This window comes from Larimichthys crocea, chromosome X, assembly GCF_000972845.2.
Source record: "Larimichthys crocea isolate SSNF chromosome X, L_crocea_2.0, whole genome shotgun sequence".
In the NCBI taxonomy this organism is placed as follows: Eukaryota; Metazoa; Chordata; class Actinopteri; family Sciaenidae; genus Larimichthys; species Larimichthys crocea.
In genome coordinates this window covers 36880878-36908745 of record NC_040020.1, presented here as the reverse complement: position 1 = coordinate 36908745, position 27868 = coordinate 36880878, and the positions used below count along the sequence as shown (strand labels likewise).

The 27868-nt window shown below is 43.0% G+C and overlaps 2 protein-coding genes and 1 non-coding gene across 3 annotated transcripts in view; 1 reads left to right on the top strand and 2 right to left on the bottom strand.

Annotated features, from left to right (window-relative positions):
- Positions 1-13208, top strand: part of LOC104931761 (uncharacterized) — a 34764-nt gene extending 21556 nt beyond the window's left edge. The window contains exons 14-18 of the mRNA XM_027282999.1: positions 172-974; positions 3454-3553; positions 4645-5447; positions 10718-11105; positions 11213-13208. Coding sequence (XP_027138800.1) covers positions 172-974; positions 3454-3553; positions 4645-5447; positions 10718-11105; positions 11213-11886 — 2768 coding nt within the window. The 3' untranslated portion in view covers positions 11887-13208. The remainder of the gene's footprint in view (positions 1-171; positions 975-3453; positions 3554-4644; positions 5448-10717; positions 11106-11212) is intronic.
- Positions 13209-13605: 397 nt separating this feature from the next.
- trnam-cau (transfer RNA methionine (anticodon CAU)) lies at positions 13606-13677 on the bottom strand. Its single transcript has one exon. It is a non-coding gene; the product is annotated as a tRNA-Met (tRNA).
- A 1009-nt stretch (positions 13678-14686) lies between these two features.
- Positions 14687-23425, bottom strand: tmem132a (transmembrane protein 132A). Its single transcript, XM_019275866.2, has 14 exons — positions 23094-23425; positions 21958-22049; positions 21379-21605; positions 21073-21285; positions 20826-20998; positions 19658-19723; positions 19294-19557; positions 19026-19178; positions 18557-18752; positions 18309-18452; positions 17968-18170; positions 17485-17704; positions 17210-17401; positions 14687-16188 (listed from the first exon to the last, which is right to left on the bottom strand). Exons 2-14 carry the CDS (start codon positions 22037-22039, stop codon positions 15238-15240), a joined length of 3084 nt encoding a protein of 1027 aa, XP_019131411.2. The 5' UTR covers positions 22040-22049; positions 23094-23425; the 3' UTR covers positions 14687-15237.
- Between the last annotated feature and the right edge of the window lie 4443 nt (positions 23426-27868).

Below are 27868 nucleotides of genomic sequence, written 5' to 3'. Positions count from 1 at the left end.
AACAGGACATGTACTGACAACGTGCTTTGGAAATGTACATCATGATGAAATGGTGATGATATTGACTATTATTGATATTGACTTGGTATCAATAAATGTAGAGGCTGTGAGGTTGAAGTATTAACAATTCAGTTTTTTCTCCCTTCTTTGCCCCGCATCGTCTCTGTGAAGGAGTGGTGGAGTGCGTCCCTTGTGGACCTACAGGACAGAGATCCAGCGTTGAACAGCAGGACACCAAGTCCACTTCCCAGAACCAGTCGCAGACCCAGAGCAGCAGGACGAGGCGTATCGGCGGCAGCAGCAGCACCAACAGCAGCAGAGGAGTGGAGGTCAGTGACTCCTCTCCTCTCCTTAACTGTGAACTCAGTGCCTTAGTTGAAGGCAAAGACTCACTGCAGGAAACAGTAAACGCACAGCAGTATATTGAAGACAGCAGCAGTGACTCTCAGTGTGACGTGTTGTGTGAGAGTGGTGATAAAAGCGCTGATTTGTTGGTGGAGGAGTTTTTTGACGGGGTTGAAGCGGAAGGAAGGAGGCCGTCCTGTTCGTACACGATGGCGGCGGCTGATCTCCCGTCGACCTCTTCAGCGATTAACGGCTGGACTCGTTACAGCCCCAGTTTCCTCCCCTCCTCCCAGCCCTTCAGCGACGGCAGCAGCGGTGGCAAAAATCGGCCTGGCGCCAAGGAAAGACTGTTTGTCTGCGCTTACTGTGGCAAGGCTTTTAACCGGCCAAAGAAGGTGGAGATCCACCAACGTGTCCACACGGGGGAGAAGCCTTTCAGCTGCTCCACCTGTGGGAAGACATTCTCCGAGGCTGGGAACCTGAGGAAACACCAGAGAGTTCACACCGGAGAGAAACCATACAACTGTGGATTGTGCGGCAGAGGCTTCGCCTGGATCAGAAACCTGAAAACACACCAGCAGAAGAGCCACCCTGAAATTTACACTGAAGTGGAGATCCTGGGACAGACCTGAAGTCACCGTAATCATCCAGCAAAGACTTTTGGACCTCAACAGTTTTTTTTATGTTTGACACACTAAGAAACGTGTTTCTTCTCTCTGAAGTGTTGCAGCTTTTGGATTTGAATTTAGTTACAATGTCTCCGCAGTGTCCTCGTCACATTTTCATCAGCACCAGGGCTCGAACTTAACCATCATCCTGAGGATGGAACCAATGGGGGGACAGAAGTTGAGCCAACCTAAGCAAAATAATTACAAGCGCCACACGCTGCTGTGTCCGTCTGTCTATCTATCTATCTATCTATCTAAGCACACACACAGTGAGAAGATGGACAGTGACGACTTGGGTCAAGCAGCAACATTTCTGGTGTCACAGGTGGCCACAAAACATAGAGTGGAGCAGACGGGGACAGAGACACATTCACTGTCTGTCTGTGTCAGTATGTGCAAAAAACCTGAATGTGATATGAATATGTAACACGTTTGAATAAAATGTAATCTAATTTATAGATTTATCATTCCCATGGTATCTTATGTATGCCGTGCATCACTTTTAATTGTAGAGAAATAAGTGGGACAGCCAGAGTTGGTTGTAAAAGTTGTATTTTGGGGCAGTGGTGAAGAATGAGTTGGAGTCCTGTGCTATAGACCTGAAATGTGTAATTTCATGTGTCTGTTTGCTGTACATATGCTTGGATTGACCCAGCCAGGACGACACGGCACACAGCTGGAGCTGGAGCTTTGCACTGTGGAGACATGTTGAACTTTTGTCCAAAAGGTGCTCCATACTTTGCCTCCCTCTGGGGCATTACACGTGGGAGATGTTCAAATGTGATCTGTGTGTTACCCCCAAACGCCTCTTAAAGAAAAGTCTGTTACTGTCAGTGGACTCAAACCAACTATGTCTGTCCACACTTTGGGACTTCCTTACCCCACCGGTGGCTCTCAGCACACAGAGCTCATTGGTTCATGCTGAAGTCCTCAGTCTTTTTAAAGTTCATTTTAAAAACACTAATTTACCTAAAAACAGCTGCTAACTGTTGCTCAGCACAAACAGGAGGAAATGGTGCATTTGTGGGGGGACTATTTTCAGCAGTGGATGAATCCACATTTGTTGCTGTAGTGTGTAATTGTGGCAGGTGTGTGGGACTGAGTCCAAATATATGACGGTGTGTGTGTGTTTTATTTGAGTGTGTGTGTTTTGTTTGTTATATGATTGGAATCTATCTTAAGTCCTGTCTGAAAATGGTTTCCATGTCCTTCTCGTAGATGAGTAAATTGTAACGCTTTTGTCTTATAGCTGAAATTTTGTATGCAACGTTTCATTTCTGGAATAAAACATGCTTTTAACTGGAATGTTGTTTAAAGCTCAAGGCGTCGTGATTTCTCATCTCAGGTCAGTGTAATCACATTGACACGCTGCTATGAAGAGGAGCACAGTGAAATGTTTAAGAACTTAATTACAACCTGAAGCCTTCAGTGTGTCTCTATAGCATGAAATGAGTCATACTGTGTATGTGAGGCAGACAGTCACTGTTAGGATCAGTCCTCATTATGTCAAACAAGCTTTAAGAGCTGGTTCAAACCATAGACTATATAAACATGGACGTAGTCTCTGAAGAGCTGTTGTAATGCTCAGTTTGTGGTGGAGCTGAGGTTTGCCCTCTGTAACAACACTTACCTGTCAATCCTGGTGATTCTGCATAACTTTAATCCTTAATATTATTTGAACAGGTGAGTTATATATAAATTCACCCTCAGTACAGTTGTCATGAACGGGGAAATTAGCTACAGAGACCAAAACTGTTTTTTGTACCAGGCTGTAAACATGTTTATTTCTGCTGTGAAGTTGGACATTTGGACATGGGGACTTATGGAGACTGACTCACTTCTGGAGCCAGCCTCAAGTGGACGTTTGAGGAACTGCAGTTTTTGGAACTTCCTGTGTGGCTACACAGCCACAGAGGTTGCTGCTCTGTTTAAATGTTTTGGCTCCACTGGGTGTACAGCAGTGAACCTGTTAACACACAAACCACAGTATGACACAACAGTGACAAACTCTTCAGTCTAAAGTAGTTACTATGAACCAGTCGTCACATTGATGTGTATAATCAATGAATATAAATAATAACAGTTATGATGTGCTTCACACAGCTGCCTCAGATCCATTATTTAGATTAAAGCTCATAACCAAAATTGTCTTATGTTTTACATAAAAACTAAAGAATCCTTTTCATGTTTTAAAATATAAATGGGTTATTAAAGCTGCATAGATCAATATTTCTTCTGCCTGACTATAATAGAGAATTGTGAGCTGACTTTGTAGTTGTGTGTGTGTGTGTGTGTGTGTGTAATGAGCTCACATCAGCTGTACTGTAGATTAATCTCCACTGAAATAAATGTGATTTAGACCTTCTGCTGTCGTGTGTTTGGAATGAAGTTGCGGTGCAGTAACCTCCAAAGTCTTCCTCTCTTTATTGTGTGTGCGCAGAAGAAGGAGGAGGATGAGCAAGATGTGGTGTTGGTGAAGGTGGAGGAGGTGGAGCCGGTGACGGGGACTCGGAGCCAGACGGGCCTCAGCATACAGGAAGGTGAGTGGACGCATCTAATTACATCACCCTTCAAATACTATGTACACGTTCAAGGTCCAGGGACAGGAAAGCTGTAGTCCCTTCATGCTGGAACAGATAGAACACACACACACACACATACACATACAAAGGGCTCATAGACACGCAGATGGTGGAGTGAAGGACAGCCATGTAGCTTAAGGGCACCTCAGCAGTGCTGTTAATTATGCATAACTTTAATCCTTAATATAATGTGAACAGGTGAGTTGTATATAAATTCACCCTCACTACAACGGGGAAATTAGCTACAGAGAGCAAAACTGTTTTTTGTACCAGCCTCAAGTGGCTGCTCGAGGAATTACAGTTTTTGGTACTTCCACATTGGCTTCATTTCCCAGACACAGAGGTTGGTGCTTGGGCGGTGCAGGACAGTGAACGGGGTATCTTCTAGGGCAACTTTTCAACCCATGTCCCCCAAAACAACGATGCCAATGATTTGCGACGCCAACTATCCCCAGATGTCAGATGATTTGTCCTTGTTAAATGTCGTAATGTTTAGCACGATGCCAATATACCTTAGCTAATGTTGTTGTTGTTGCTAATGTCGTTAATCTGTCGTAATTACATCAGGGGTCAGAAGGGACAAAGAAAATCTAAAGGCTTTTACTTTTAACTGAACTACTATTTTTATGTTTTGTTACAATATATGGTCCATCCTTTGGAACGTCTGTTGGAGTTCAGAAAAGAGTCTGATGTAAAAGAGTTTATTGTGGGGCCCCTTCCCACATGTCATTCCCCATCTCATTCCCCATCTCTCTCCCCACATTTCCTGTCAATCTTCAGCAGTGTCTATCAATAAAAGCAAAGGCCAAAAAAATGTTTTATTGTTCTCATATATCAGCAGCAGTAATCAGATCTCCTCAGTCCTGAATCGGCTGTGATGTCTTTCTGGCTTCACAGAAACACTTTCAGTCATTACTCCAACATGTTAGAAATATAACATGATAAAACATGATCACAGCATCAGTAATAGTATATCAGATTGTCACTTGTGTTCATGTATTTCTGTCACACACTGAAGGAACAGTCTCTCGTCCTTTGTCTCTCTGTAGCAACAGTCCAGACTCCTGTGAGTGTGACGGTATCTTCCTCTTTGTGTCCAGGCTTGGTGGAGTCGAGCACCGACAACTACAGAGCAGTTCTGCCATTCGATGAAACCACGCAAACCTCCACCAATCAGCTGCCTGACCTGCAGGAGTCGGGGCAGGGCTTCTCAGAGGTCAGCTATGGCCGTTCTTCGCTGTGGACTAACGGGGGGGATAGTTATTGTCATGATGACAACCTGCCGGGTCCGTCCTCCCACTGCGCCCCCCTCTCATACCTGTCTGCCACACTCATTGGAGCAGAGCCAGGCAGCTCTGGGGGGGGATTGGCTGTTGAGAATTCAGCAGGAAGGGGATTGGCTGTTGAAAGCTCCAGTGGCTTCCACACCTCTGTGTCCTTTCAGCAGCAGCCTTCTGTTATCGATCTGTCAGAGGAGTCCAGCCCCATTCAGGTTTCAGGTCAGACACAGGGGCCCCCACAGTTCCTGGACCCGGGTCAGAGCCAGGCTCAGAGAAATTATAGCAGCGCTGATGTGCAGCAGAAACTCCCCAGGAAGAGGGTGTGCATCTGTAGGTTCTGCAGTAAAGCGTTCAGCTCACCAGCTAATTTAGAATCCCACCTCAGGACTCACACAGGAGAGAGGCCATACGGCTGTAGCATCTGTGGCAAAAAGTTCTCCCAGTTCTGGAACCTGAAGATCCACAAGAACATCCACACCGGGGAGAGGCCGTACCAGTGCTTGCTCTGCCCCGAGAGGTTCTCTGACCCCAGCAACCTGAAAAAACACCAAAAGAGACACCACCCACAGACGTAGACGAGGACATTAACATGCTGTTAGTGTTCAACCCTCTAAAGAGTCGTTAATAACATGCCTTATTATTAAAGTCCAGTGTGTAGAAGTTAGTTGCATCTAGTGGTGTAATCGCTGCATTGCAACCTCCTCACATCACCCTCGTGTAAAGGAGAAGAAACCTTGAAAGGCCCTGTCCAGAGTCAGTATTTAGTTTGTCTGTTCTGGGCTACTGTAGAAACACAGTGTTTCAACATGGTGGTCTCCATGAAAGAGGACCCGCTCCCACTGTAGAGTAGAATTTTTTAACAGAAACAAAAGGATTCTCATTTAGGATTCTCAGGTGATTATACATGCATTAAAACATAGTTATGAATATTCTTTTTCATGTCGGCCTTGTTCTGAAAATAGAAGCCCCAAATTTTACACACTGGACCTTTAAATGATCAAATCACAGTCAGTTTAGTAAAGAGCCAGACAGCCGTGTTCCTCTGAACTCATGTCCACTCTCAGATGAAAGAGGGTGTTTAAATATCAGCTGGGGGTCGAATGATGAACACACGATAATAACATAATAATTATCGAGGAGGGATGGACGTATCTGCAGTCAGTGTTCATCAGTACAGTACAGTCACACTCCCCACTTATTTCGTTTGTTCATTTTTGTTTTTAGTTTAGTTCGTTTCAGCCGGTTTGCTAGTTACAGTTTTTAAAATGATTAGTTTGATTGTTTTAGTTTGTCTTTATCATACGAGGTATGTGTATTACAATACAAACACACTGGAGGCAGTCTCCTTGTGCTTGTTGAAAAATTTGACCAAATTCACATTTCAAAACTAAAACAAAAGACATTCCCTGAACATCTTTGATGTTATTTCTGTGTGAGAAAACACCTTTTATTTATTTATTTTTATTTATTTAACCAGCTGTCAACTGGCCGAGACAGACAGCAGCATAAAATGACCACAAAAATCATAGAAGATATAAATGAACTTGTAGAAATAGTTAAAATACTTATACACGCCAACAACTACAAACCCATTCAGTCAACGCTGTCCTTTAAAGAGCTTTAAAATCAGGCAGAGAGCATTTCAGTGTAGAGCTGTGTTCACTCGGTACAGATGAGACTTGAGGCTTCATAGATGAACATACGACAAAGTTCAAATGACGAGTCTACGGAAGGTCAGAGGTGGCCAATCTATTCAGTTTCTTCCATTTCAATGTACAGTATTTGTCACATGAATCAGAGTGATGTCCTGGATGAATGAGTGAGGACAGACAACGTTCAGAAACACTGATGTAGAACAGGTCAGCAGTCTTTGTCGGTCTTCAGACAGAATAAAATCAACACCAGCTTTTTAAGTCAACTATCAACCTGAGATTTAAAAAAAACGACAAATATCCAGAGCAGGACAGGCTTGTAGCTTCTTTCCCTGAGCAGTGATAATACCCAAAGTGTCCGCAGGCGTTTTCCTACACGACAAATGCATTCACTTTAGTTTGTTTAAAGCATTTAAACAGTTACAGCTTTAAATTGTGAACGCTGAATCTGACAGCAGCAGAGTGTTGGATATGATTCTTCTTGTTGACTCACTGTCGACTCGAGAGTGTCTGGACAGATTTTTCACATTAAAAGCCTGCCAGGAACAGGAGGACCGACGGCAGGGCCTTCGTGCTGCTACAAGGCTCTTAATGGTCAGTGTAGTTGACGGTGGTCTAAAGGTCCAGTGTGTTACATTTAAGGGGATCGAGCATAAATATGTTTTCATGCTGGAAATAAGTTATGTTTTTACTACCTTAGAATGAGCCAGTTATATCTTCAGAGGGAGCGAATCCTCTTCCACAGAGCCCGCCATGTGGAACTACCATGTTTCTAGTTTCGCTGCCACTGTAGTTTATCCGTCATGCTTGGGCTGGGAGTGTGAGACGAGAGGTATTCAGTTGGTTACAATCAGCCACTAAATCCTACACACTGGACCTTTAATATAGTACAAGTGACTGGATATAGTCAATTCTAAATATAATATTTGTGTTAGAAAGACAAACTCAGAGCAGCAGAGTAGATACTGTTGATGTGTCTGATAAACTACTACTACTACTACTTGTTGCTAGACAACATGGGCAGATAGACTTTTTCACATATTTTAATCAGGTTCTTCCAGTGGACATGTTATACAATACTTCATCTCAGATACATATTTTGTTTCCTTGTTTTATGTCTTAGTGTAACTCATGTAAAATACAAGCTGCTGTAGCATCAACCTATACTGTAAATGTAACACAAGCTTTTTTTTTCTATTGTGTCACAATTTTGTAAAGTCCTGCTCAATGTCCAGTCTGCGTGTAAATCATTAAAACTTTCTAACAACTCAACATGTGAATTTGTGTTTTTATTCTAACATGACAGAACATTACAAAATTGTGACACAATATTATTATCAAACCTATAACTCATATCATATGTACATGTACCCTCAATGTAGATTCTTTCTATTTTCTGTGATCGGACAGTTTTATTGCGTGTAGTGTTAGCAACCAGCTACAGGTTTCAAGCCAAGAGATGACAGAGTTGCAGACATGTTATCATGCCAGATACTGTAGTTGATGCCTGAACTTGTAGTCAAGGATGATTGTGATTTTTGAATTACATCTACAGGCGATGTCTGTGCGTGCAGATTAATACTACGATGTCCACTTAAATTCCACATCCTCAAAGCCAGGGAGATTAGACCATATTAAAGCATGTTAAGCTTAGCATGCAGTCTGAAAGCAGGACGAAACAGCCTGACTTTGTCCAAAGTGAAAATATACACCTACCAACAGCTCTGTAACTGCTAATTAACATGTTTGATTAATCAGTACACAGACAGTAGGGGCATACAGACTTTATGCCTCAACAAGACTCCACAAAATCATCCAGCCAAAAGCAGTTTCATAAAAACACAATCTGTGACATCTACTCATGTTGGTACTCGTGGTGTGTTTGCGACCTGTAGACAAAGCCAGACTAGCAGCTTCTCCCTGCTTCTACAGTCCCTGACAAAAGTCTTGTCACTCACCATTTTGTAGAAACAACAGCTTATAATGTGACTTTTAATTAATCCATTGGTTTTATAAATGGCTCATATGAAAGCTAAAACCCTCCCAAATTATGTTTAATGTACTAAAATAAATTTGCTTCACAGAAGAAAGATATATTATTCAATGAACACAGAAAGGTCAGATTTTGGCAAGACAAAAGTTTTGTCGCCTACAGAGAATAATATGAAAATCGAACAAATAATTTACTTCAAATACAAAAATATGTTGCATAACATCAGTGAATTAAGTAGTGGTGCTGTGAGATCCATATTTAATATCTTGTATGACTTCCATGAGCTTGAAGGACTGCATCCATGCGGTTCGGCAGTGATTCATACAATTTATTGATGAAGTCATCAGGAATAGCAAAGAAAGCAGTCTTACATGCCTCCCAGAGTTCATCAAGATTCTTTGGTTTTGTCTTCTATGCTTCCTCTTTCATTCTACCCCAGACATGCTCAATAATGTTCATGTCTGGTGACTGGGCTGGCCGGTCCTGAAGCACCTTGATCTTCGTCGCCTTGAGGAACTTTGATGTAGAGATGGAAGTATGCGATGGAGCACCATCCTGCTGCAAAATTTGACCCCTTTTATGGTTGGGAATGTAAGAGGTAGCTAATACTTCTTGATATTTTAGGCTATTGATATTGCCTTCCACCCTGCAAATCTCTCACACACCCCCATACTGGATGTAACCCCAGACCATGATTTTTCCGCCACCAAACTTAACTGTTTTCTGGGTGAATCTCGGGTCCATGCGGGCTCTACTAGGTCTCCTGCAATATTTGCAGCGGCTGTGATGTAATTAAACCAAAGATTCATCTGAAAAATCCACCTTCTGCTACTTTTCCAGCGTCCATCCTTTTAGCAGGCTGTGGGCCTTGGCAAATGTCACACATTTTTTTAATTGCCTTTTGTTTAGTGCTGGTTTCTGGGCACTGATTTGACCATGAAGGCCGTTTCGAGACAGAATTCTACAAACTATTCTGGTTGACACGGGGACTTGAGGTGACCAGGCCTGGTGGAGCTCTGCCAGCCAACAAACGGTCCTCCTGAGCAGTTGTCTTGCGGGGTCTGCCGGACCTGGGCTTGTCAAAAACATCTCCAGTCTTTTCAAATCTTTTTCTTATTCTTTGTACTTGACGCTGAGACACATTGAAGGTGTCAGCCATCTCAGCAGTGGATCTGGTCTTCAGCCTCTTGATAATCAACGCTTTGGCCTCAGGGTGAATCTTAGGCATGTTGTCAGAGGTCAAGTTGCAGTTGATGTGAAGGTCTGGTGTGCTGGGGTTCTTTTAATACACACCCACTAACTGACTGATCACTTATTGATCACAGGTGAGGCTGTAATCTAGGACTGGGTGCATCATATGACAAAGCGACAAGACTTTTGTCTTTGCAAAAACTGACTCAGTGGGCTTTACCAAGCTGTGAATGTTAGAATGCTTTTCAGTTCAGTCGTTTGGCACCAAAACATTATTTCAAAAGCTGTTGGGATTGAAATGAGCCATTTCTTGTAAAAAAAAATTGATTAGAAATATATTTATGGGGCACTTAAGGTCAACTTGTACCCAAGCGACAAGACTTTTGTCAGGGACTGTAGTCTGCTAATGTTAAGCTAAGCTAATTGCGACGCCCCTTCTTAAGCCCTGCCCCTTTTCACTCCATAACTGAGCAGCGATTGGTCAGAACCTCAGTAAACTATTCCTTATATGGCTTCCACAAAGTGGCCACTAGTCTTCCATCCATCTTTGGCTCACTAGTGACATCTTGTAGCAAATTAAAGCAGAATGCTCGTTACTAGGAAGCAAATCTATATCAGTTTATAAGCCAGCTACTTATATCTCATGGTTAATGTTCACAAAACTGTAGCTAACTAGCGAGCTAATCTACATCAGTCATTAGCTAGTTACAGCTTTTGGCTAAAGTTAGCTATCTAGCTAGCTAATTTACATAGTTAACTAACTTTAAGATGGTAGTCACTTAAGTAGCAGCATATTTAAGTACAGGAAGGTATTTAGGAGGAAGTTTAAAAATGCTTAACTGTCATTGGATCACAGAGTGAAAAGGGGCAGGACATAGGAAAGGTCACAAGGTATTTGAATGTACACATGTGCTCTAAACCTGTATCATGTGGGTTCATCTGTGCATGTTTCTATGGATTTTTAATGAATTTATGGAGTCATTATTTCTTCTCTGCACCCTTCCAGTCTGCAGCACCTCAGTCGCCCCCTGTAACATCACAAGAGTCCAGCGTTGTACTGGCAGTCCAGCTGAGGGTACCAGACACCAACACACCAGCCAGCCCCAACACACAACAACAACCACAGAGATCCAGTAACGACAACCCTCTGAGCTCCGAGTACTCTCTGTTTGAACTGGAGACCTTCTTCACCCGCTGGGCCCCTGATAGTGATTCTGTATCAGCCCCTGCTGGCCCTTTGTGTTCTTTCACCACTGAAGACTCAGCCGAGTGTGACCAGGATGGAGTTATTATTGTAGAATCTGAACCACAGGGCTCAGTCTCCTCAGCAGTGAGCGGAGGGCAGAGTTTCTCCTCTGCATCCAGAGTTCACGTCCAGCCATCGACGTCACAAGGTAGGAGATGGTCTGCTTTCTTTTGAAGAGGCTTCATAGGTTGCTGTGTCATGTTTCTGAGACAATGCTGTCATGGATATGTGCTGACTTATTTTTTCTGCCCTCAGCACTATCTGCAGGGACCTCTGTGTCTGTACCTTTGAAGATGCAGGCTCCATCTTCCCAGCCTCCATGGAGCAGAACATCAGCCATGATCAGACGTGCCCAGGCTCAGCTGCTGCAGCAGCAGCAGCATCGTAACAGCGACAGGATCTATCAGCAGCAACTCAGAATTCCCTCTGCACGGACCGCAGCTGACAGCGCCGATAAAACAAGCATCAGCTCAACCAGTAGGACTATGAGCTCCACAATGGCTCCACATCCAGCTGTACCTGCCAGGGGAAACGCAGCAGCACTGGCCAGCATTGAGGTGGCTATCGCCACACAGCATCAGGCCAGCCTCATGGCTCACCACAGTAAAAACCAGGCCGCCGGCGCTCTGCATGGCGAGCGACGCAGGAAGAGCTACGTATGCCGAGCTTGCGGCAAGGCTTTCTCCGGCCTGTCCAATCTGGAGGCCCATGAGAGGGTCCACACAGGGGAGAAACCTTTCCGCTGTGACACCTGTGGGAAACGCTTCTCGGAGGCCGGGAACCTGAAGAAGCACCAGAGGGTTCACACCGGGGAGAAGCCCTACAGCTGCGAGCAGTGCGGGAAGAGGTTCGCTTGGATCTGCAACCTGAGAACGCACCAGCAGTCTGCCACAGGCTGCGGACCACAGGCCAGAGGAGGGTTAGGCTGATCACACACACTGTGGAATGTTTTATTCACACACCACTACTATTGAATAGTACAGCAGCAATACAATGTGTCATCTGCCTCTCAGACACTGAAAACTGCACAGCGATCAGTTCACAGCTCAACGAATGCAGACTCATTTGAATCATTACAGTGCCACGCAGTAATAAGCTGATCTATAAAAACAAAGTCAGACACAATGTTCACTGTGATTCATGTTTTCTACAAGTAGCTACATGTCAGGGAGCACAGGCTGTGGTATGCTTTGGAAAGATGTAGGTGATAATGTCATCTAGACTTGACTTGTGTTAAATGGGATCAAATCAAATGTCTACTTTGTAGAAAATTAAATTATATTGTAATCAAAAAGTAGGGAGTCAACAACTTTACTAACAGCCAAACATCAAGCAAAATCAACAACACACGACAGAGCAGCCAGCTAATATTACTTACTAGTCCAGGAGTAAGTCCAGTTCTGGCTCTGCTCCCCAGGCCTGTAAACCTCCTCTTCTTTTTCCTAGTGGTCCAATACACCTGTGGTACAAACACTAACAGACCCCCGGTGCGCTGATATCACAGAGCCCGGCTAACAAACTGAGCTAACAGCAGCTACAGTTGGCAGCAGTTTGCTTCACTGTCCATCAGGAAACTCTGTAAATCACAGAGAGTTGAGGCGGAGAGAAAAACCAGAAAACATGTTCTCCATAAAATATGATCCAGTTTCACCAAAATCAGTGAAACAGTTGGTGGTGTGTGACTTGCATACTTCTCCTGACACAGAGCCCAAAGTTACATAGTGCAGAAACAGGCGCAGAGTTGGAATGACTAAGTCACCTGATTACACCTCAGTGTGGCATCAAAATGTTTTAAAACTGTTTTTATTGTACAGAAGTTGCATAATTTTGTTTTAATAAAATGTAAAGTGTTTAAATAACACAGACTGTTCTGCAGAGGATTCAGTGGTGTGAACACTAAAGTGACTCTGAAAACAGGAGTTCAGATTTCATTATGATGTCCTTTCTTTTTAAATAATCAATCATTTTGAAACTTGTATATTTGTATACTGTATACAAAAAAGACCAATCATGCCATTCCAACTGAAAAATGCCAAGAAGTAACTTTCAGGATTATAGGAAATGTTAGAAACACCAGCAGGAACATCGTACACTTCATACAGTGATGTCTTCAAGGTGTGTCTGAATCTTTGCTGTCTTTGTATATCTCACAGCACCGCGAGCCGGTGTGTCCAGCTTTGGCTTCAAATGATTTTGTACTGTGAACACGTCGAGTATATTTTGTTAATATACACAATAAACATTTTATGAGGCACAGACAAGTGATTTCAGTCTTCTTACATTCATTGAATTTATTTTGATTTTATTTATGTACTTAAAGCACAGCTGTCTGCAGCTTGTTTCTTTTTGTAAGCCTTTAAAAAAGCCTTAACGGACTCAATGCTAACGTTACATGGAGGTTTTGGTTGAAACACTACAATGACGGGAGGTGACCGGGGTGTTAACAATGTTTTTTATAACTAAACGTCGCTATTGTTTTCATAGTGACGTATCCATAGATGTGCGCGCGCGAGCCAATTTTGTATTTGTGAAATTACCTATAAGCATTTATAATTTACTAGTATCGATTCCAACGCAGCTGTAATTGTTACATTAGGCCCGTGTAAAAAAAAGAGACTGATGTTGATAAATAGAGAAGGAAAAAAAATTAGCAGAGGATGGTTTCGATCCATCGACCTCTGGGTTATGGGCCCAGCACGCTTCCGCTGCGCCACTCTGCTTACGGGAGACAAACACGTAACATCTACCTATTCATCGTAGGTCGTTGGTGACCATGTCATGGACGTAGTCTTGATATTGTGGCATATCACTTTCAGTTCCTGTTTTGTTCGCTGATATGTAGCCATAACACAATTTCAGCTAAATTAACAGTGTGGTGCCCAACGTTAAAACTCCACTGCCAGAGCTTTGATGTTGAACTAGAGGGTGAGGTGAGCTGGTTGGTATTTGCAGAAAGGAGAATTCAGCTGTCACATTTTCAATGGAAATTTGAATTATATGTTTGTTCCTAAAGTATTAGATAGATCAGGTAGTTAATCTAAACATCTCTGAGTTTTGCAGTAAAAACTGTGTCAATCTGAATCTCTCCATTCTAATCAGGATCAGTCCTCTAAAAAGTACGAAGCTTCATACAGCACATTTTATTTGAAACACACTGAAACCAGAAGACAGAAGACAACACGACACATGACCTGTCCTGAAAATAAAACATTTAGGTTCCACGTACACTTTCTACATACAAAGTTATTATTCAACATATTTACACTGTATGGCAGAGCTGTCCAAACTTCTTTGAAAGAGGGCCAGATCTGACAATGTGAACATGTCCGGGGGCCAATACTGACATTTAAAAATGGAAAAATGAACAGTACTGTACTGGAACAGTTTTATTTTTATTGTCAAAATTATCTTTTTTTTTTTTTTAATGGCACTGTCACCAGATCTAAACCAATCAGGTGTGAACAAATCTAAAAACCAGTTCTTCCTTTCTTTCACATCTGGAGTCAGATAACAGAATAAACTGTATGGAATACATTAAAGTTGATACAAATCTGAACCTCATGTTCATTTTAAACATGACTTATTATGAGTAATGCAGTCTGTTAACATTTAAGTTTAAAACTATCACTCTTTCTTTTGTCATTCACAAAGTCATATTTTGTGTCACATCTACAGATACATAACACCAGCTGTTATGTCCTTAGAGGTTCAGATGCTTCATTATGTCAACCAAAAAAGCCAAATCTTCCAGCCACACAGTATCTGACAATCCTAACAGGCCATAAATAATATATTATAATAATTAACCTTCGGGCCACATTGAATCTGACGCAGCTCATGATTGGCCTCTGGGCCAGACTTTGGATATGCCTGATGTATGGTATGTTGGCTGCTCTCATGGGGACTATGGAGATCTTATAAAGCATGATTCAGTTTTTTTATATATTTAGTCATCAGTTCACAAAAAGCTCTGAGTCAGGCTGAATGGATGGACTGAACAAAGACTAGATTTGGACCTATTTGATTCAGCTTCAACTCAGAATTTTACACGTTATATGTGTCACATCATTCTAAGCAAGCCACGTGATGCAACACCCTGAAAAATAAAAACGTTTTACTTTGGGTGACAAAAATATATATTGAGCAGAGTGACCACAGTCTGTAAAGTGCTTATGAGAGCGATGCTGTAGTCTGTTTAATAGTGTTCCAATACTGACTTTGCTGTGATTGTTCGAAAGTGACCAGTGGTTTGCAGATATTCAACTTTGCCTGAGCGTATATCAACAAATGATCTCTACTTCCTTTACATCCTCTTTACTGTTCTCCTCCTGTGGCTGCTTTATCCTGTCTTCACCTTCTGTCTTCTTTCTTTCTTCTGCCTCTCTGTCCTCTTCCTCTGTTTTCTTCTTCTCTTCTGCCTCTTCTTCCTTTGTGCCTCCTTCCAGTTCTACTTCCCTCTCCCCCTCTTTCATTTTCCTTTTCCTGTCTCGAAGGGCACAGGGCAGACAGTTTGCCAGGAAGAGGATGGCAGAGAGACAGAGCAGAGAGAGGACGGCACCCACACCGACCTCCAGCTCTTGAACTCCCTGCCCTTCATCCTCCTCGTCTCCTTCTTTCTCTTGGCTCGGGGAGAAGTACACACTCTCCTCCTGACTCGGGATCAGCATAGCTCTTTCCAGATTGTTCCGACTGACCATCCCTCTGCTCCCCACTGCGTTCCAGTTTCTATCGATCATCTTCCCACTCGTTTTGTCAGAATAGTCACTGCTTGCGTTCACACTTTCGTCGTCGTCAAAGTTTGATACATAGATGTCACCGTCTGACTCAACCAGTGTGTCTGAAATGTTAAACTCAAACTCCTCACCATCTTCATTCTTCTCCCCCACTGGCTGCTGGAAGCCTAGGTCTAGGTTTACTCTTATCCAACCAGATCCTCTAGCCAGCCTCCTGGTCCGGCCTCTTCCTCCATTGTCCATCCAATCCCTTTCACCTTCACTGATAGAGTTGGAAGTGATTGGCTGGTCAGTGCAGGCTGAAACCAGAAGTTCTGCACGCAGTAAAGGCCCACCTCCGTCGCCCTGAGCAAAGATGCGTTGGCTTGGGCCAGACGTCACCATGACCACTGTCTCAGCCAATGAGGAGAGATGCAGGAAAAAGGGAAGGTCGCTGAAGGAGGAGAGGAGGGAGGCGGTGTCATCACTGAACTGGAGCCAGACACTGATGGTCGCCTCCTGGGGAGGTGCAACGGAAAGATGATTAAATGTCAAAAGTCTTCTGAACTATAAGCCAAATGGTTTTAACTATTAGCCAGTAAATTCAAAAAACAGTGGCCTTAACCACGACTGTAACAAAATGTTCCCTGCTTTTATAACATATATGATTTTAGTAAGAACCATGTTCTATCTATGTATTTTGCCATTGATATAAACTCTGCACTTTCTTCATGTGTACCTGTTGTCTTGATAAATGCAGTATCATGTACTTTTCCATAAGCCTAATCCCATCAGTACACCAACAGTTTCATACACAGCCATCTGAGGGTGAATTTTTATACAATTCAACTGTTCAAATTATGTTAAAGTTTAAAAGTTAACATGATTGACAGCATGACAGCTTTGATTGACAAGTACGCCCGCAGTTACAGATGGCTTGTTTGAGGCCCATCAATGATCCACGTCTTTGCTGATATTTAGATTAGCTGTGAGGTGCCTCATATATTTGGCTTCAAAACCACGCTTCAGAAACCTGTGGGTAACATCACTCATGTTCTGTCCATTCTTTATACTGTCATTGGTCTGGACTAGTGTGTCATGACTCTGAAGTTGTATTGGGGTTATGTGGGTTATAGGCTTGTATAGGCTTGTATAGGCTTAAATATAGTCAGGGCAGCTTGGTTTTAATTAAGGGAATTGGGGTTGGTTGGTGATGAAATCTGCCACCAGATACATCACCTGCCTCCAGATCAGCCAATAACAAAATTCAATTGCAATAGCCAGATTTCAACCAGTAGAGGGAGGTATATATGCACACAATATGTATATTTCATACACTAAAATTTCAAGATTTGGACCTTAATCCATCAAGAATGCCACTAAATACCCATAAACTTTGTTTTTTATCTGAAAAAAGTGGTGTGAGCCATATTATAGTCTCAGGGTAATAGGTAATACTTGTGTCACACTCACTGTTATTTGGGTATCTGCTTCATCTGAGGATTACAGTGAAGATGTCTGAAATCAACCCTGCTCTCACCTGCTTATGGTTATACAGGATGTTGTAGGCAGTCACTGTTGTTGTGATCATGGAAGGGTGGGCGGGATTTGCCATAACTGACATGCCAAGGCCGCTGACCACCTGCACAGACAGGTCCCCGGGGGTAACAGGGTCAGAGGTCACAGTGATATCGCATCTACCCAGCACACCATCCCACTGCTCTGAGATGACCTGAGAGAGAGAGAGAGTGTGAGACAACGACGACGACAATGATGATGATGATGATGATGATGATGATGATGATGATCACCTACACTGAGTGATGTCTTTCCTGGTTGTAAACCAATCAAGTTGTTCTCTGTGCCAAGGCGAGCCACTAGAGGATCTTCTATTTTCAACAACTTAAGGACCAGCTCGGTAACATCCACGAACCAATCAGACGAGTCCAGGAGATGTGCAGTTCTGCTGTGGGAGTCCTGGGCTGTGAACTGAGTCAGAACTTGAACTGAGGAGCGCTGATACACCGGCACACATCTGAGGAAACAAGACACACACAAGGACCTAAAACCTTTTGTGTGTGTGAGATCAAAATGGAATATAACATTGCTTAAGCGGTCACTGGAGACACGTTCTGCCAGGTGTAAACGGACATACTTAGAGCTGTCCATTTGTAATCGGATCACCCAAGATGCAATACAAGGTGTGAACAGGCTCGCAGTGTGTTTGTGGTCATGCTGAATGTAAATGTTTAAGAGAAACACAGTGGAGACACATTGGGGTTTGGGGCTATGTCCTACCCAGTCTCTGTGAAGTGGTTCCATCCATCGATGGCATTGAGAACGGGGTCTGCCAAGGAGACTCGCAGGGGTACAGAGGGAGCCCACACCTCCAGGCACACAGAGCCACGGAGTGTGCCCAATAGAAACTCCACCCTCGCACAGGTGTTACCCAACCCTGACTCGCTACCGTCCACAAAGAGGGTGGAACAATCGGTGGTCACCTGCAGTTAGGATCGAGATGGACAGAGGGCTTATTATAGATTCTATTTGAATTTATTGAATCTATTTGTTTGGACTCATCTTTTTATTGCACTTTTTAACATTACACAACATACACTGACACTTTATCTGGAACGAACCTTGACAATGTTCTCATTGGTAGAGTGACAAGTGACAGCAGAGGTGACGTCGGACACCTTCCCATCACGACTTACGGCCAGCACGATGACAGGAAGTGACACAGGCTGGTTTGTCAGTATGGCTGTGTTGATGATCATGTTACTCTGATGACAGGATCAGAAAACACACCAAGTGATGTTAGACCAACCTTTCACAGATTTGAGAGATTGAATGAATGAATGAATGAATGAATGAATGAATGAAGCACCTCTGTAATGGGAGCGATTCCAAAGATGTGTCGATCAGCAAATGAGAAGATGCTCTCTGCTGCCCCATGTGGTGATTGGGGGTTTCTATACCCGGAGTACTCCACCCACCAGTTAGCAGACACTGCCATGGCAACACCAAAGCGCTGCCTGAGGGCGTCGACTGACAGACACGCCACCTGCTGGAGGTGAGTGGGACTGCAGGGCAGATTTAGTTAGCAGCAGTTAATTAGTTAGGCTAAAGCTATCTACCCATCAGGAAACTACAGAGAGTTGAAGCTGAGCAGCTGGAGGACATCAGAGTGAAAACCAGAAAACATGTTTTCTGTAAAATCTGATCCAGTTTGATTAAAAGGTGGGACAAAAACACAAACTTCAAAGGAGGCTTGTTTCAAAGCACACACAGCACATTTCAGACTGTATTGGCTCACTGACACACTGAACTGAATTGGAATCAAAATCTTGTCCTACTTGTGTGTGTGCTTGAGCGCGTTGTGTTTGTGGCAGAAGATGGACAACACATCATGTTTGGAGCCTTGGCTTTTTTCCAGTGTCACTGCCCACAGGTCAGAGGTCAGAGTTCTCTGAGCCACCATTGACACCAAGCCCTTCTTCACCTTCAGCCTGAAGACACCCACACAGATTGTCAGATCAAAGAGAGAGTGTTAACAGTTAGTTATACAAGACAGTATTTTAAGAACATGAATGTAGGGTTGTACTGACACCATTCTGTGTTTACCTTATGACAACAAACTCAGCACTGAAGTTGGTTCTCAGATTCACAGACACCTTGGCTGGCTGTCCTATCAGGACCAGGCCTTTCTGATAACGAACCACAACATGGGAGTCCAAGTTAAGCTCCTCCTCTTCCTGCCCGTTCAGACAGGTTTCTTCTTCTTTGGTCCTGCTCTCCTCTCTTTCTTTCCTCTCCTCCTCCTTCAGTGTCACTGCTTTAATATGAAAAAGCTGCCTCTGGGATGGAGCCGCTCTTTCCTCCACACATCTGGTTGGATGGTCAGAGGGACAGATCAGATGATAGACAGGAATGAATTTCTGAGCAGCAATGAAAAATTAAAGCTCAAAGGGTCTCTCTCATCACATACCCTTGTGGCGACAGCTCCGAGTTGGCGACGGTGTCAAAGGATGAGTAGTAAAGCTGTATCTGGTTTCTGGTGGGGCCACATTGAATGAAGACATCATCACAGATCATCATCACCAATCATTAGCAAACGGGGCACGAATAACGCCCCAAAAACACATTTTTGTTTTGGTCGGTGTCTACATATGATGTGCATCGAGAGAAAAAAGTCAGGTGACGGAGGATAAAGATCAAGAATGTCTGGACGAGGTTGGGGTTGATGGATGGGTCAAAGATCCTGTGTGAAACCAAAAGTCAACATTCAGTTAATTTAAATAAGACGCAGTTACTTATGTTATGTATTTAACTTACCTTTTCCTAAATCTAAACCTAAAATAGTTTTGCTGCCTAAGCCAACCAAGCTACGACTCGGATTTTACCCATATCTTTATTGTTACCATGAAAATGAGGTGACTTCATCCTTTCCTGCACATCCAAAATTCATATTATTATTAATAATATAATATTATTATTATTATCATTATATTGAGTACTGTTGGTCACTTTTCTATTGTAATTATCGTTGTAGTTATTATTGCTGTGCTCTATCCTCCTCCCTCACCTCTTCCTCACTAAACTCAACCAGAGAATCACAGCAGATGACCGTCCACCAATGAGCTTGGATCTGCTCGAGGTTTGTATCTCTAAAAGTAAGTCTGTCCTTACCACTGTCGCCAAGTTCTTGCTCATGGTGGGAATTGATGAATCCCTGCAAATAATAAAGAGTACTAGACCTGCTCTATATGAAAAGTGTCATGAGATAACTTCCCCACACCTCACTGAGCTTTACTGTGGTAACAATCAGGATATTCCCAAATGGAGCCAGTTCACAGGTGGAGTGTGCTGCTTCACTCACATTACTACAAACATCCAACGTGACCTTTGACTCATGGTGCTGTACCATCAGTGCTGTTGTCACCCTCTTCCTTCATGCATGCTGTCGCTGATGAAGTTACCTGTTGTTACTACTGCTGCTGCTCTAGGAACAGGAACACTACCCAGCATGCACCTGTAAACTTGGAGTCCACCTTCATCTCTCCCTGCTGTGCTGGGTGTGCTGTTTCCTTATGGAGAGTGGCAAGGTCAGAGCCAAGATGAAAAAAATGAATGTTTAACTGTTAGAAGAATCTCACCTCTGGCCGCTGTGATGATGCCTGCCCCGATGCCATTCCCGCTTCTGCACCGAGCCATGACGGTGGACGCCACTGTGCCACTTGTCCAAATCCTGATGTGATTGGTTGCCGTGTTGACCCTCAAACCAGTCACTGGGCAGTGTCAGAGTTGCCACGCACAGCCCCAGTGGAGGCTGGGAAACAGGATGGACAGATTAAAGAGAGGAGAGAGGAAACGGTGAAGTGAATGAGTGAGAAAGCATCTCACCTGTGCCATACAGGAGGCCTTGTGCTCCTCTGTCTCCTTGAAGGCATGCAGGGTGATGCAGGTCTCTCGGGCGCTGGTGTCACCCCGCTTGTGGAACAGTGTCCTCACCCTGAAGCTCTCCTTCCCCCTCTCATCCCTCTCTCTGTCCACATGCTCTGAGAGGAGGGAGGCGGACAGAAGGGGAGGCAGAGAGGGGGTGGGCTCTGATATGAGCTGTGGAAGGAGAAACACAGGTATGTAGCCTGTTAGCTTCAGCGGTTGGTGTAGAATGAGCTTCATCTTCAGTCAACTCACTTGTCTGCTTACCTGTGTGACCGAGTAAGGGCCAAATGAAGCCTGGAGGCCTGGTCTGGGAGCCCGGCTGTGTGGGGGCACCATGAACAGGCTCTGGGAGAAGGAGAAGGGGCTGGAGTTGGAGAAAAGAGGGCCGAGCTCCGCCTGGGACAAAGGGAGGACCTGCCAGGGAGGAGGGATGACCGACATGTGGACTGGCAGGGAGAGAGGGAGAGGAGGCTGCAGGAGGGATGGAGGGACTGAGGGAACAATTCAGGCATGTTAGAAAGTCAAGAAAACAGAAACCTTGGTTCACAACCATGATGTGTGATGTGGAAACTTCAAACCTCCAGCTCACAAACAATGAGAATGAAGTAGAAGATATCCTGTGTCCTCATACATATTCATAGATTCTCTAATATAACAACTTGGTATTACTGTTTACTGTACATCTTTAAGGACATTGCATTACATTGTTATTGGGACAATCTGCTCTCTTACGACTAAACTTCACCGGGCAAAGTTGACCGCTTTGCTAGATAATTGTAGCCGTTCTAGACAATGTTTGTGATTCTGAAGATGAATGAGTGTCTGCAGGCAGCAAAGACTCACATTGTATGAAAATCCAAAGGAGCAGCAGCGTGCTAACTCCTCTTCTGTCCCACGACACACGGGCCCAGCTGACATCTGCCATCCCTACAAACCTGATGACGCAAAACAGCAACATGTGATGACATGTCGATGAAATCAGTATGACACTGTTCTGCATAATTCTCATGCAGTCACAACATTCTGTACTGGCACAGGAAGTGTTTGGCCCTAACCTAAGCTGTACTTAAAGGTCCAGTGTAGAACATTTAGTGGCACCTAGCAGTCCCTCTCCCACACCTCACCCTCTCCTTCTAAGCACGTAGGAAAAACTCTGGCTGTGAAATTCAGATAAAAAACAAAAGTCCATATCTAGATCAGAGTTTGGTTTGTCTGTTCTGTTCAACATGGCAGACTCCAGGGAAGAGGACCTGCTCTCACTGAAAATATAAAAGGCTTATTTTAAGACAGCCTTGAACACAACAATTCTTACGTTCAGATGATTATACACCAATGAAACATACTAATGAATATTGTATTACAGTTCTGCCAATAGATCCTCACTAAATCTTTCACACTGGACCTTTAAGGATGTGAGGTTAAGCTGCCATGACCACAATCTCTGGTGCTTCTAGTTCTTCTATATCCGAACTATGTTATTACAGTTTGCCATGTGCGAATAATGAAGGAATATTCCATTCAACGCTGAACACTGGACTGTGGAGCAGATCAAATGAGTGTTGTTAAAGAGGAGCTGATGGACAGAGTGGTAAACATGACTCTGTGCAACTTTTCTCAAATGTGTTGCTAATGTCAGATTTAAAATGGGCGATTCAAGGGAACATGCATGCACATACAGTCACACTCACACACAGCTGGGTGGAAATGGGTTGATGTTCAGTATGTGCTGGTAAAGGAGTGGGCAACGGACATGCAGCTAACGTGTGTGTGTGTTATCTATGTGTTCGCTGATTACAGCAGTCTGTGTGAACAGGTCAGATGATACAACACCAAGTTCTGCTCAGCACACACACACACACACACACACACACGCACACGCACACGCACACACACACACACACACACACACACACACATTCACACACACATTCACACACACACACACATTCACACACACACTGTTCCATCCTTTTACCCACCTGTATCTGTATATTTCATGTCCAGATTACATCTTGTCCTCGGGGCATTTTTGAAGCAGGTTTTTAAAAAAAACTTCACAATAAGAAATATTCAAAATAAATAACATAACAGTTATATGGTCTTTTTTCTCTCACACTCTTCTTTGCTTGTCTGCAGCCGCTATGAACCTCCTCCTCTCTATCTCTCTCTCTCTCTCTCCCCTTCTCTCTCTCTCTCTCGCTCTGTTCCAGATTCACAATACAGATTTATTCGTTTTAAAACGGTAAATAATCCTCTCCCCCCTCCCGCTCTCTGTGTTATGTCTCATTTTGTCCTTATAGCTTTTCCTTCTTCCTCCCTCCTTCCCCTTCCTCGCCCCTCCTCTCTGAGTTATTCCTTTTGTCCCATCCCAGTCTGTTCCCTGAAGAAGTCACTCTTTTAAATGTTTCTCTGTGTATCACAGTGTCTCTCCACACACACTCGCACCAACTATAATCATGCATATACACTGAAGTAAGGAGTGTGTGAGAGCAGCACAAAGAAACACACAGCAGCTGTGCATTAAGATGATAATGTGTCATTTGAAGCTCAGCAGTTAAAGTGCTCGTCAGAGCGGTGTGATGTAAATCCCATCCTGTCAGCTGGATCCAGACCAGCTTGACGGCTCCACATTAGAGCTTTATTCATTTTTATTCGTCACAGGTCACATGGTGTGTGTTGGATGGCAGCGTTGACCACATGGTGACCATATTTTCATGTTTGTAAATGAGGAGGAAATACCAACTTCACTATCATGACGATGCACTGACATGTAATCAAGTGAACGGTGACTCTGCCCCCGGACAGCTGTTGTCACACTATGTAACTGTGCTTGTCTGGCCTGGTTTTAAAGGGGCAGTGTGTGTAGTGTGCAAACACATGAAAGGTTCTGTCTAGAGTCCAGTAAGTTTGTCTATTCTGTACTGTAGAAACATGGCAGCGCTACATAGTGAACTCCATGGAAGAAGACATGCAGTATCTGTAGATATAAAAGACTCATGCTAAAATCATTATTATTTTCAGGACATTGTACACTAATGAAGGGTGGCACAGTGGTGCAGTGGTTAGCACTGTCACCTCACAGCAAGAAGGTTCCAGCTGGAGACTAACTGTGTGGAGGTTGCATGTTCTTTGGAGTACCCGGTTCTCTCCGGGTTTCTCCCGGGGCTTCCTCCTGCAGTCCAAAGATATACAGGTGTGAATCTGAATTTAAATGGTTGTTTGTATGTATGTGCCCAACGTGCCCAATGTCAGCTGGCTCTAGCCCACCGACGACCCTAGTGAGGATAAGCGGTTACAGATAATGTATGTATGTATACACTAATGTAAGCACTTATACATATTATGTTCCATATTATATATGACATTTTCTATAAATAGAGCCCCCTAAATCTGAAACACAGACCTTTAACAAGTATGTAGCAGCGAAACTGTTCATTTCTATATATTCAATTCATAGCTGATTCATAGCAAAAGTTATCTTTCCATATAGAGCAGGTCTTGACCGTAGCCTTAATAATATTATTTACAGACACCAACGATTCTACCATGAGCAAGCACTTGGCGACAGTGGTGAGGAAAAACGTCCTTTTTAGAGAGGGAGATGCAGAGCAGCAATTTAATAATGATCACTAGAACTATAAACTTTAATGGAGATGTGACTAATGGAAGTAATAATGATAATAATAGTCCACAATAGGACAATATCGACCAATCCATGCTTCTAGAGCTATTAATGGGACGTGAATGTGAGCAGAAGTATATATTATATATATATATATATATATATATATATATATTATTATATATATATATCCCTCCCATCATCCCGCTCTGTGACAGCTGTGTGTGTGTGTGTGTGTGTGTGTGTGTGTGTGTGTGTGTGTGTGTGTGTGTGTGTGTGTGTGTGTTGAGAGTGGTAATAGAGCAGCAGAAGGGGCTTAGAGGACAATGGATCTGACACTGAGAGAGGAGCTTAACGGAGGAGAGAGAAAAAATGAAAAACAGCAACAGAATTCCTCTAAAGAGACGACACATACTCACACTGCGCTCATAGTTTCAATACAACCCTCATTCATGCAGCATGCTCTATATTTACATCACATGAACTCATTAACAGCAATGAGTCAAGAAATTAAGGCAAATAACTGTTTACATTAACATTTGTCAATATTGCAAGACTGTATGTATGTACACTGTATGTATGTACATGCATGCATGCATGTATGCATGTATGTATGTATGCATGTATGTATGTATGTATGTATGTCTGTATGTATGTATGTATGTATGTATGTATGTATGTATGTGTATGTATGTATGTATGTATGTATGTATGTATGTATGTATGTATGCATGTATGTATGTATGTATGTATGTGTCTATCTGGTCTTGACTTAGTCTTGGTTTGAGCAGTCTTGACTACAGCAATGCATGCAGACCCGTGGACCTGGTGTCTGTGTATCAAGTCCTCTGAGAGGCTGAAGTTTCATCTTCTACACCTCAATTGCTCACGGAGGATCCAGTTTGTGGAGTTCATCTGTAGCTGAAGCCTTTGGTTCAGTCAGTTTGCTCTCACCAAAGTTACAGCTGAGACCTGGGAATGTGGCAACACTGCCTAATATTGGTCCAACAGGACAAGAAGTACAGACAGTTGAACTCTTTGCCTTTATTATTCTCCCTATTTGTTGGACCTATTTTAGCAACATTGCTCTGTTACTAGATCTCAGTGGTTGAGTACAATGTTATCATAATCAAACATGACATTAAGAGATACTCAACAAAAACGGTAAAAGGCTGGAAGGCACAGGGCCAGTCCTGTCTCAGCCGGAGCTGCAAATATAACACACGCTGTAATAAGACATTGTTTTTCTTGTCAACATTGTCATGGTGAAACATCTCAAAGCCTACAATATCTGCCCAGTAAGTTATCACTATGACCTTTATCTCAGTGTCAAACACTGTCATCCCACACTGAGCTCAGCATGAAAAATAAAAATAAATACAGGTTAATCAAAGTTAATTGTGTGATTTGACCTCCCAGCTTGTGGTCGGTGTGTGCTGCACATTTTCATTCATTCATCACTGCTTCATGGTGCTCAGAGAAAGAGAAGATTTAAGCTCTCTGTCCATGTCTCTATACCTGCGTGCTTCTGCTTCCCACACTATATGCCTTTAATGAGATTGTGGCTTCAAACATTATACATATTTACTGTTTTCTCACGCTGTTGTCTTTGACTGCATCCATTACTTTTTTTAACACTCAAACTAGCATGATGGCATAATCCCAGAAGAACGTTCATAGACACTAAAGTCACATGTCAACCATACTAAACCACAGATACTGACGGGAGAACTCCAGTATAGTGGAATATTAGTGGCATTATTTAATATTAATATTATTTATAAAAAATGTTATTAAATCAAGCTTCTGCCATTTTGACTTTTTTTTTTTACTGTCCAGTTAAAATACTACTTTAATCTGTATAAATTCCCCTAAAATGCCATAGGTTTTTATGAAATATTGCTGTTTTAATTCTGATGTGAGATGTGTCATCTTTCACTTTAAGACTTAATATAATGTGAACAGGTGAGTTGTATATAAATTCACCCTCAGTACAGTTGTCATGAACGGTGAAACTAGCTACAGAGACCAAAACAGTTTTTTGTACCAGGCTGTAACCATGTTTATTTCTGCTGTGAAGTTGGACATTTCAACATGGGGACTTATAGAGACTGACTCACTTCTGGAGCCAGCCTCAAGTGGATGTACTGCAGTTTTTGTCACGTGTCTGCCTTGGCTTCATTTTGCAATCATGTTGCCACTTGGGTTCAACAATGTTATGATATTTTATTGTAATAGGACAAACAATGCCATGCTCCCTTTTTTTGTTTTTTGTTTTTTTTTGCATTTGTTGTGCCCCATAATGATGGGAAACTTTCAGGGTATGTTTCAGGTACTAGACATATCTTTTTTGTGATGTTGGTGAAGTTTTGATTGTTGACTTTGTTTTATTTATTTATTTATCTAATTCACGCCCATTTAAACATATGTTGAAATCTATAAGTAAGATATCAGGAACCTTTATGCAACTTTCCTGGTGTTAAATTTGTTTCTGGTTTTGTGTCGAGGTTTTTTTGGGCAGATGGCTCATAGATTACTGTGAATTTAATATTTGATGTTTATGGTTTCTGTGTTTGGTGTTGGACAATGCTGCCTGTAGATCACCTGTCTGTTAAACTTTAGCCTTTAACCTTTAGACGAGAGGAGGATGTGAAAATATTTATCTTCTTGAAAATGTAAAATGTCCTCTTTGATGCATCTGCAGTATATCCTGCCTAGACTTCTTCTTCCTTGTGTTTTTCCTGTCTTTATATGTCACGTACTCTCCCATATTTCTCTCTTTCTCCTCCTATCCCTCCATTTCTGCCCCCCTGTGTCAATCTCCTGCTGGATAATCTGCGGATGTAATCTGCAGTCATCTGTCATTGTTTCTCTGGATGGGACATTTGCAATGAGGCCAGATTATCATCTCATACCGTGACCTGACGAGGGGAGGACAAGGCACAATACACCCACTCACACACAGATGGACACACACACATGCAGTCACACACAGGAAAGTGACTGTACTGTAGTCTACACACAGACACAGAGAGAACAGAACAGCATGAAGTACAGATACAACACATGCCCTGTGTGTGTGTGTGTGTGTGTGTGTGTGTTACAACAGAAACAGGCCTGTTTTGGGGAAGT